We start from the raw sequence: 11,866 nt of genomic DNA on the forward strand, positions 1-11,866 counted from the left end.
GAGCACTCTCAACTCAATAGTCTCAAGCCACCAGAGCATTATCCCAATGATTGTGAGTAACCTCGGAGCTTCGTCATTCCATGCTCAGTTGGGGAGCTCACCTCAATGTCTTCCACATTCAAGGCAGTTGGACCCCTAATGAGAAAACTCTACACATCAATATCCCCAAGCTTCAAGCAATCCGCAATGCTCTATGCACATTTCAGGATAACTTCCTCAATAAAGTAATACTTATTCATACAGACAATCAAGTAGCCATGCACTGGGGTATGGGTCTCACCGGCTCTGCCAAGAAGTGATCCAAATCTGGTCTTGGGTGATTCCTTGCAACATTTTCCTGAAAGTAGTCTACCTAGCAAGAAAACAGAATATCTTAGCAGTCAAGTTGAGCAGACTCCTACAACTTCACAAGTAGTCACTCAACTCGACTGTGATAAAATATATATTATCCCAGGACAAGCAGGCAGGTATTCTCACTAGTGGGTGATGTCATCAGACAGAGCCCCGGTACGGACGTCTCACAAGCACGTGTTGCTTGTAGAAACTTAAAGTTTCTAGATGCCTGCACCGCGCATGCGCCGGTGCCTTCCTGCCCGGAGATCCGGGCGTGTCTCCTCAGTTCTTTCTTTTCCGCGGAGCTGAGAAGTTCAACTTCATCATGCGCTAGCTGAATTCAGTTAAATTTGCCTTCCTTGTCCGCGTTTTCGCTTTCTTTTAATTACAGTTAACAGTACTTTTCTTTTTCAGTAAAAAAAAAAAAAAAAAAAGAAGATTATTTCCTCCGGCGGGTCGAACGGGCCGGCCACGTGGCTCAGGCCCACTGGCTTCGACCTCGCGGCGGAGATTTTCCGGCCTATGTCCCGGCCAATCACCGGGTTTAAAAAGTGCAGCAAGTGCCAACGCGCGATTTCACTCACGGACCCTCACTGGCGCTGTTTGCAGTGTTTGGGCCCTGACCACATCCCGAAATCGTGCAGGCCTTGCTCTACCCTTACGGCACGCTCATTCAAGCGGCGTTGCCTATTGTGGGAATCGATGTTCAAGATGGACGCAGCTAAGGATCCCTCAGCCTCCACTTCATCTGATACCTCCCCGGTTCGGGCGAAACCGGTATCGACCCCTCCTGCATCGAGTGTGGTGAAACCGGCATCGCTCAACCCGACACCATCCACGAGCTCGACGTCGGTGCCTGCCCCGGTCTCCTCGGTTCAGGTACCTCTTCCTTCCACAGTGCCACCAGTGGTCATCAAAGTGCCGAAAGCTACTAAGCAGAAGCACTCGGCCTCGAAGGAGCGCGATGTCCGTGCAGGAGGACCCCCTTTCGGTGCGGATCCCTCCTTATCGGCTTCGCTACGGTCCGTGCTGGAAGCTCAATTCGTTGAGCTCATGCAGACCATCGGACCCGGGCTCATCGCTGCCATACAGGGTGACCTCCCGGTACCGGTCCAAAGGGGCGGTCCGCCCCCTCCCCCTCCCCCACACCGTTCGACCTCGACAACCGACGAGGACGAACGGGGGAGGCCGGCGATGCCCACGCGGCAAGCCTCGCTTACCGATATGCCGCCATTAGAACCCATTACGCCTCCGCGCCAACATGGGACCAGACCTCCGATCGATACTCGAAGCCCTGGGCATAGTCAGGAAGAGTTCTTCCGTACTCCTTACCAGACTTGGGTAGCATCGCAAGAACCCGCATCGCAAACCCAGTTGCGATCCACCGCTTCCAGCCCTATCCACTTGGGGGCCTCGGGAGACCATGCGATGCACAGACGATCCCGATCCCCGTCTCGCCACCGAGACGGGCACCGATCGAGACACTCATCCTGGCACTCCTCACGCCATTCGGAGGTGTCACCGCAGAAAAAACTGCAACGTAGGGGATACTCCTCATCAGAGGTGTCCCCTCCGGGGGGCCCGGAGTACGAGGAGACATCGGTGCCCGATTCTCCTTGCCACTCCCCGATGTCCATGGACCTGGAGGCCTCCTCCTCCTCCAGCCCGTCCCACAGACCGACGCTGGCGGAACAATTGTCCTTCTCATCATTCCTCCGACAAATAGCGGATGATCTGGATGTGACCCTTGACACGGGCTCCCGATACTCCAAAGAGTATCTGGACACCATGCATTTACCTAACCCTCCAACGGAGTCGCTTCGGCTCCCCTTGCACAAATTACTGGACCAGACCTTCATGCAGTGCTTCGAAACACCGTATTCCATACCGGCGATCCCCAGCAAACTCGATGCTCGATACCGCATCGTGCACCATAAAGGGTTTGAGGGCCCTCAACTCTCCCACCAATCACTACTGGTCGAGTCCTCCCTTAAACGCTCTCATCCCTCCCAGGTCTACGCCTCTGTACCGCCGGGCCGAGAGGGGAGAACGATGGACAAATTTGGTAGAAAATTCTACCAAAACTCCATGATGGCGTCACGGGTACTAAACTACAATTTCTTTTTCTCTTCCTATCTGGAGTTCTTCTTGCCGGTGCTCCGCAAGTTCACTCCGTTCATAGACAACCAAGCTCGATTCGAGTTCGAGGAAGTGGTAGCCTCCCTCTCCCAATTACGCCTCCAGCTGATGCAATCCTCCTTCGATGCATTCGAACTCTCGGCACGCGCCGCCGCAAGCGCGGTAGCTATGCGTCGCCTGGCATGGCTCCGTACAATCGATATGGATCCCAACCTCCAGGACAGACTCGCCAACGTACCATGTGCTGGAGCTGACCTGTTCGATGAGTCTATCGAAACTGTTACCAAGAAGCTGTCGGATCATGAAAAATCTTTTCAATCCATCCTGCGGCCCAAACCCAAACCTCAACAGTCTCGACCTTCCAGGCCACCCCTGATTTACCAGCGGCGTTACATGCCCAGACAAACGCCTGCTGCGAGACAGCCTGCGAAGAGACAACCTCCCCAGAAGTCTCAGCAAAAACCTCAGCCACCGGCTGCACCTAAGGCTCCCCAGCCCTTTTGACGCCCCTCCCGGGAGCATAACCTCGGCCTCTCCCATAGGGGGCCGCCTCCATCTTTTTTACCATCGATGGGAGGCCATAACCACGGACCTATGGGTCCTCACCATCATAAGAGAAGGATACTCTCTTCAATTCCACCGGGTCCTCCCGGACCATCCTCCAAGAGAGTATCCTTCAAGCTCGACGCAGACCGCCCTTCTTCTCCAGGAAGTCCAAACCTTACTTCAGCTTCGGGCTGTCGAGCCGGTCCCGTCAGACCAATTGAACCGAGGGTTTTACTCCCGGTACTTCCTCGTCCCGAAGAAAACGGGCGACCTGCGACCCATTTTAGACCTTCGGGCCCTCAACAAGTTTCTGGTCAAAGAGAAGTTTCGCATGCTGACTTTGGCTTCTCTATACCCCCTCCTCGAGCAGAACGACTGGTTATGCTCCCTGGATCTCAAGGAGGCCTACACTCACATCCCCATTCACCCGGCCTCCCGAAAGTTCCTCAGATTTCGGGTGGGAAATCTGCACCTACAGTATCGAGTGCTACCATTCGGCCTATCTTCGTCCCTCAGAGTCTTCACAAAGTGCCTGGTGGTAGTGGCCGCGGCACTCCGGGACAGGAGTCTACAGGTGTTCCCATACCTCGACGACTGGCTCATCAAGGCCCCGTCAGCCCCAGAGGTCACTTCGGCGGCCTTGGCTACAACCTACTTCCTCCAAAATTTGGGCTTCGAGATCAACTTTTCCAAGTCTCATCTACAACCCACCCAGTCCCTCCCCTTCATCGGAGCGGTCCTGGACACCACCCGACTCCGAGCATTCCTGCCCCTGCAACGCATGGAGTCCCTTCTTCATCTCTGCCAGGCGGTGTCTACTCGCCAAACTCTACCGGCGAGACAACTGATGGTGCTCCTGGGCCATATGGCCTCCACAGTACACGTGACACCCTTTGCCAGACTCCACCTCAGGATCCCCCAGTGGACCCTGGCATCACAGTGGAATCAGACGTCCGATCCACTATCCAAACACATCTCAGTCACACCTGCTCTTCGGCAGTCTCTACTTTGGTGGATGACCTCTTCGAATCTATCCAGAGGTTTGCTGATGCACTCTCCCCCCCATCAGAAAGTTCTCACAACCGATTCGTCGAATTATGCATGGGGGGCCCACCTGGATGGTCTCCGCACCCAAGGATTCTGGACCAGTGCGGAAAGACTACACCAAATCAATCTACTGGAACTCAGAGCCATCTTCAATGCGCTCCAAGCTTTCCAACATCTACTTCACGACATGGTAATCCTCATTCGCACAGACAATCAGGCCGCCATGTATTATATCAACAAGCAAGGAGGCACGGGCTCGGCCCTCCTTTGCCAGGAAGCTCTACGAGTCTGGGACTGGGCGGTGCGCCACAACGCCCTACTCAGAGCAGTATACATCCAGGGGGAGAACAACGTCTTAGCAGACAAACTAAGCCGTCTGCTACAACCGCACGAATGGACTCTCCATTCCAGCCCCCTTCACCAAATCTTCACGCAATGGGGGACGCCTCAGATAGACCTCTTTGCGGCTCCCCACAACTCCAAACTGCCTCAGTTTTGCTCCAGGATCTACACTCCTCATCGCCTCGAGGCAGATGCTTTTCTACTGAACTGGGGGAAACGATTTCTATATGCGTTCCCACCATTCCCGCTGATCCAGAAGACTCTGGTCAAGCTGAAACTCGAACGGGCCACCATGATTCTAATAGCTCCTCGGTGGCCCAGACAACCTTGGTTCTCCCTCCTACTCCAACTCAGCAGCAGGGAACCAGTACCACTTCCAGTGTTTCCTTCACTGCTTACTCAACATCAAGGATCACTACTTCATCCCAACCTGCAGTCTCTCCACCTGACAGCTTGGTTCCTCTCAACGTAACCCCTCACCAATTCTCACAAGAAGTGAGGGAGGTCTTGGAAGCTTCCAGGAAGCCCGCCACTCGACAATGCTACTCCCAGAAATGGACCAGATTTTCCTCATGGTGTGTTTCTAAGTCAAAGGAACCTCAGCGAGCTTCCTTATCCTCCGTGCTGGACTATCTCCTACACCTATCTCAATCTGGGCTCAAGTCCACATCCATACGAGTCCACCTGAGCGCTATTGCGGCGTTCCACCAGCCCCTACAAGGGAAACCCCTCTCGGCCCATCCAGTGGTCGCCAGATTTATGAAAGGACTCTTCCATGTTAACCCTCCTCTCAAACCACCCCCAGTAGTTTGGGACCTCAATGTAGTCCTTTCCCGTCTCATGAAGCCCCCGTTTGAACCACTCAACAGGGCCCCTCTTAAGTACCTCACCTGGAAAGTGCTTTTTCTTGTAGCCCTTACGTCCGCTCGCAGAGTCAGCGAACTCCAGGCATTGATGGCGGATCCACCATTCACAGTATTCCATCATGACAAGGTGGTCCTACGCACTCACCCGAAATTCCTGCCTAAGGTGGTCTCCGAATTCCATCTCAACCAATCCATTGTACTTCCAGTATTCTTCCCTAAGCCCCATTCTCACCACGGAGAATCGGCCCTTCACACTCTAGACTGTAAACGTGCCTTGGCTTCCTACCTGGATCGCACCAAGCCACACAGAACCACTCCTCAACTTTTTGTCTCCTTCGATCCTAACAAGTTGGGAAGACCCGTATCGAAGCGCACCATCTCTAATTGGATGGCGGCTTGTATCTCTTTCTGCTATGCCCAGGCTGGATTATCACTTCCTTGTAAGGTCACAGCCCATAAGGTCAGAGCAATGGCAGCCTCAGTAGCATTCCTCAGATCAACACCAATCGAGGAAATTTGTAAGGCTGCCACCTGGTCCTTGGTTCACACATTCACCTCACATTATTGTCTGGATACTCTCTCCAGACGGGATGGACAGTTTGTCCAAACAGTATTGAAAAATTTATTCTCTTAAGTCGCCAACTCCCCCTCCATCCCACTGAGGTTAGCTTGGAGGTCACCCACTAGTGAGAATACCTGCCTGCTTGTCCTGGGATAAAGCAATGTTACTTACCGTAACAGTTGTTATCCAGGGACAGCAGGCAGCTATTCTCACGTCCCACCCACCTCCCCTGGGTTGGCTTCTCAGGCTAGCTACCTGAACTGAGGAGACACGCCCGGATCTCCGGGCAGGAAGGCACCGGCGCATGCGCGGTGCGGGCATCTAGAAACTTTAAGTTTCTACAAGCAACACGTGCTTGTGAGACGTCCGTACCGGGGCTCTGTCTGATGACATCACCCACTAGTGAGAATAGCTGCCTGCTGTCCCTGGATAACAACTGTTACGGTAAGTAACATTGCTTTTCAGGATTGGGGAATCCCAGAAGTAGACCTTTTTTGCTTCCCCCACAATCACAAACTTCCAGTCTTCTGTTCCAGAATCTACACGCCCAATCATCTGGAGTCCGATGCCTTCCTCCTTGACTAGCGAGACAGATTTCTGTATGCTTTCCCACCAATACCTCTACTTACAAAGACTTACAAAGATTTTTTTCTCAATCAGTCTATAGTTCTACCAGTCTTCTTTCCAAAACCACATTTTCACCCTGGTGAAATAGCACTTCACACATTAGACTGTACTCTAGCTTAGATCATACAAATCATCACAGGACTTCTGAACTATTCCTGTCATTTGATCCAAACATACTAGGAACTTCTTTTACCAAAAGAACCATCTCAACATGGCTAGCTGACTGCATTTCTTTTTGCTATGCTCGGACTGGGCTGATGTTGGAAGGTCATATCATGGCACATAAAGTTAGAGCAACAGCGACTTCAGTAGCCCATCTATGTTCAACTCCCATTAAGGGTTTTTGTAAAGCAGCCACCTGGTTCTCAATTCATACCTTCATATCCCACTACTGTTTGAAGAATCACTCCAAATGGGATAATCAGTTCAGCCAAGCAGTTCTACAACATTTATTCACTGTTTAAATGCCAACTTCCCTCCAGTCCTGATCATAAGACCTAGGGAGTCCCACATGTGAGAATATACTGCCTGCTTGTCCTAGGATAAAGCACAGTTACTTACTTGTAGCAGGTGTTATCCAAGTACAGCAGGCAGATATTCTCACAACTCTCTTACCTCCTCTAGTTGACTTCTTAGCTTTTTCTACAGAACTGATGGTTCAACGAGCTGACGTTGGGCGGGAAGGCATCAGGGCATACATGGTAAGAACGGTCTTGAGGCTTTGAAAAATGTTTAAAGTAATAATACACTTTAATACTCTCCTTACTGGGCTCTGTGGATGATGTCACCCACATGTGAGAATATCTGCCTGCTGTCCTCGGATAACACCTGTTACAGGTAAGTGTGTTGAATGAGAGCCTATTTAAGACAAAAGAAAGGGATTGGAGGTGGAGAAGGGATGAGTGACGGGGAACGAAACAGGGTTGGGTGAGGGGGTGAAAAGCAGAGGTAGATGAGGTTAGATAGGGAATGAATACAGAGGGTGGAAATAGGGAACTAGAAGGTGGCTGAAAGATGGGAATGAGAGATGATGGTAGAAATAGGAGGATTAGAGAAGTAAGCATCTGAAATGTAAGGACACAGAAATGTAGGAGGAAAAGAAGGAATAAAATCTAACTAAAAGATTAAAAGGCAGATAAGAATAATAGAGGAAAAAATGAAAAGATGGATCAGAGTCAGATAGAGCTGAAGGGAAAAAGACAGTGAGAAGAGAAACTGAAAATGGAAAATGAGATCCTGGAAAAGGACTTAAAACCAAGAGGAAGTGCGAAGAGAAACCAGGACCAACCAAACATGAAAAATAAAATGATCAAAAATACAAAATATTTGTTTGCAGTTCTTAGAAAATGAAAGTTTCAGCTTTGAAAATATGCATTACTTATATTTTGCTCTGTACAGGAGGCACATTTGGTTTTCTTTCTTTAGGGCTCCTTTTACTAAGGTGCACTAGCAGTTTTAGCGCACACAGAGTATTACCGCACGCTATACTGCACACTACATGGCTAGAACTAACGCCAGCTCAATGCTGGCGTTAGTGTCTAGCGTGCGGGGCAATGTAGCAAGTGCTATTCCGTGCGTTAATGCCCTAACACAGCTTAGTAAAAGGAGCCCTTAGTGTTCCACCGTTAACAGAGTCTGGCGTTTCCATTTAATTTCTATGTCTCCATAATTAATCTCTAATTTTCAGTCTCTTATATTTATTAGGTGATGGTCTATATTTTCTATGTACCACTGAAGTGATAGATTTTGGTGATGTATAGGAACCTGTAGTATCCAGCTGGTCTTCGTATACTATTTGGAGATGGACTGCTGACTTATTGTTGTTGCAGTCTGAGTTCTTAGACTTGCTGCTGGTATAGTTTGAGATGTTCCTGAGTGCCCATTTGCAGGGTTTTCTGTTACAGTGCAGTATCTAGTAGTGGGGAAAGAAGTCGAGTGTGCTAAGGGAGAAGGATAGCATAGTAGCAGACTGTTGTGAGCCAAAGAGGTCATGGATGGTAGACATACCAACTTTGTGCCCCTCACAACAGCACAGGAGGGGGGGGGGGGTAGGTGCAAATACAGAGCTTGGTATGTATAGCACAAAATAACTTATAATGTAATTTGTGACTGTTGGTTTTACTTCAAGTTGTTTGTTGGTTGTGGCCTGCCTAGAAGCATCAAGATTGGCAGGATATAAATAATGAAATGAAATACTGAAGAATTCTTTGGTAGGATGATAGTTCTGCTTGTCATATTATGAGAAGTGCTAACAAGAAAGACTTTTGTATAGAAGAATTTATCCGTATCACAACTGCAATGCTTTTTAATGCATGTAATTTACAAATATACAATAACACACAATGATATTTCAAATAAAAAGAACTAATTTGATAAAGCTTAATACTCTCCTAGTGTCCCGCATGGAATTTGTTGCTGCACCAGACCTCAAGCCCCTGTCCCACTCCCCCAACAATGGTTCCCGGCTCCTATGTTGCATTTAAATTATGATATTAATAAACAACAGTGAAAAGTTCTCATGTTTTCCTTTCTTGCTTGATCCTAAAAGGATCCACTGCCATGGTCCAGTTGCCCACTGAACAGCAATTTCACTGGTTATGTTGAGGAATGTGAGAAGAGCTCACCCACCCAGTACTTTTGGTACAGAGAAACCATCAACATTTCACCATCTATTTCAGAGAATGGGAGCATTCGGTGGGAGCAGGCTGTCTGTCTGATTCTGGCTTGGTTTACAGTGTATCTCTGCATCCTAAGAGGAACTGAATCAACTGGAAAGGTATAAAAAGAGGCAACTTCTGACCATAGCAACAACCTTTGGGTTCTATTAGCCTATGATTCATGTAACTATTTACCACATCTCCAATGTTTATTTCTTTAACACCCCCACCCCCCTACTTTTATGAAGCCAAGTTAGGCTTTTTTATCGACGGCCGCAGCTGTATTATCTCCGGTATTAGCACCGCAGCCGGCAATAAAAAAGCCGGCTTTGTAAAAGGAGCCCTAAATAATTTCTAGCCCAGCTACAGCTAAGTTTCTGTGTTTTCTAACTTTTCCAATCTTCTTTTCGAATCTTCCTTGCTGATGATTTAATTATTACCCTAACTGAACCTACTAATATCTTTACCTAATCTCTCAAAACTATTTAACCAGCCAGGAGCAACTCTTGGCCAGTTAAACAGCATATTGGCACCTAATTGCAGATAGCCTAGTTAGTGGCTACTTGATATCTGCTATATTGCGTGACTTAACCAGCGTGACATGAATTTCAGCGAGTTACCATTTGTATGACTATCCCTGTCATAATTAAGAAAAGCCTGCATTTATAGCAGTCCAGGGGGGGCTTAATATGCAGCAATGTTCCACATATAACTACCTCATATGTCAATGGAATTATTGATTCCAATATGAGATTAATATGTCCCCATAGTGACTTTCAAAGTTGAGTATCAAAGGACAATAGAACAACAGATGATCCAGTGTCTAGATGACAACAGATGATCAATGTCTAGATGACAGTGCCAGCATCTATTAGATTTAGAACTGTCCAACCTTTGACCCCTAACGGGGGTCCAAAAAGATCTATGTAACATTAAAAAACCATGTTTTCACAGAAGATTCTTGTTGAGGAGTTTCCACACTAAGTATTTTGGAAGGAGTTGAGGTTGACACCTTTCCTTCGGGCCTTTATGAGCACTGAGAAGGCAGCTGTGCAATGGGATTAGTGATCTCTAAGAATGCACACACCATTTTAAAAATTGTCTGGCAGTCATTTTGGGCAACTGTACTTTTAAAGCTACTGTAACAGAAGGTTCATGGAAGAGTCAACTCATATGCAGATCCGACCAGCTTTTGTGCAGAGAAGAACTTCTTTTAATCCTTCTGAAACAAGCAATCTCGTAGTTACAAAGGCAATTCAGACAGGAGGCACACGAGCAGGAATGTATTGGATCACTGTAGAGTACTTATGAAAGACTGCAGCTCATTGCAAATTTAATAATAATAATAACAGTTTATATACCGCAAGACCATGAAGTTCTATGCGGTTTACAATGATTAAAAAATAATACAAATTGAGTGGAATTGACAAGTTAATACTAGTGAATCGTGGTTCTAGGGATCAGTTAAGTGGGAAAGATTGTACAAATCAGTTGCCGAAGTAGTTCAGGAACAGATATTTTTTTAGGTGTTTCCTAAATTTCCTGTAAGTATTAGCTAGCATAAGTAATTGTTCCAGGTCTGTACCCCATAATGCTGCTTGATATGAGAGAAGATGTTGGTGGTGACTTTTGAATTTACATACTATACAAATTGCTTTTACAGTCAAAAACATGTTCATGATTTGGAAACTATGACTCATACCTAGCACATCATACCAGTCTACCAAAGAAAGACTAGATTAGGGTGACAACCTACCAGTTAACTTCTCAAGGATTGTCAACTGGGCTGATTTGCAAGGCAACTAAACAATTTACCACATATACTCAAATATGAGATTTGGGGGCCAAAAAAGTGGCCTAAAAATGGGGGTCTCATCCTATGTTCGGGTCAGCGCCCACCCGCCCCCCTCCCAGACTTGTTGCAGGCCTCCGCCAGCCTGCCGTATGACCTGGTGCCGTATGACTCAGAAAATTTTTTTACCTTCCTCCCGCGTACCTTTTTTAATCACTGGTGATCAAGCGGTATACTGGGCAGGAGCGAGTTTTCCAATCTCCTGCCACATTCTGTGCCTCTCTGAATAGCTGCTGTGAGTTCTTGCAGTCCAGAAGTGTACCGGGCAGGAGTGAGCTTTTTGCGCTCCTGCCTGGCACTGAACTGATCACTGAATGGCTGCCACCAGTTCTCACGGGATTCGTGAGAACTGGCAGCAGGGAACGGCTCAGGGCCGGGCAAGAGAGCTAAAAGCTCACTCATGCTCGGTACACCACTATGCCATGAGAACTTGAGGCAGCTATTCAGGGAGGTGCTCAGCGCAGGGCAGGAGTGCATAAAGCTCGCTCCTTCCAGGTACACTGCTGGACCACCATGGATTCAAAAAGGAGGTGGGAGGGAGGTAAAAAAATTGTCAGAGTTGGCCAGGACAGAAGACACGAGGGATCCCTCCTGTCCCAGCCTATCATTGGACCACCAGGTCATAAGGCAGGCTTGGTGGAGGCCTGCAGGACATTGGGAGATAGGGGGGACAGGGTACAGGGCAGGGAGGTGGGACAGGGTACAGAGCCTGTCAGGGAAGGAGGGGGACAGGGTGGAAAGCCTGTCAGGGAGGGAGGGGAACAGGGTAGAGAGCCTAGCAGGGAGGGAGTGAGGGAGGCTGGTGCAGAGCCTATCAGAGCAGGACACATGAATATTAACACACACACACACCACTTATATTCAAGTCAACCTTTTTTGCTCCTTTTTGGGGTAG

The 11,866-nt window shown here is 48.4% G+C and overlaps 1 protein-coding gene across 1 annotated transcript in view; it reads left to right on the forward strand.

The window, feature by feature from the left end:
- Positions 1 to 11,866, forward strand: part of SLC6A20 (solute carrier family 6 member 20) — a 101,126-nt gene that overhangs the window by 43,519 nt on the left and 45,741 nt on the right. Inside the window, exon 4 of the mRNA XM_033930177.1 lies at positions 9,011 to 9,238. Within this exon, the coding sequence (XP_033786068.1) occupies positions 9,011 to 9,238 (228 nt within the window). The remainder of the gene's footprint in view (positions 1 to 9,010; positions 9,239 to 11,866) is intronic.

This window comes from Geotrypetes seraphini, chromosome 2, assembly GCF_902459505.1.
Source record: "Geotrypetes seraphini chromosome 2, aGeoSer1.1, whole genome shotgun sequence".
Lineage (NCBI taxonomy): Eukaryota > Metazoa > Chordata > Amphibia > Gymnophiona > Dermophiidae > Geotrypetes > Geotrypetes seraphini.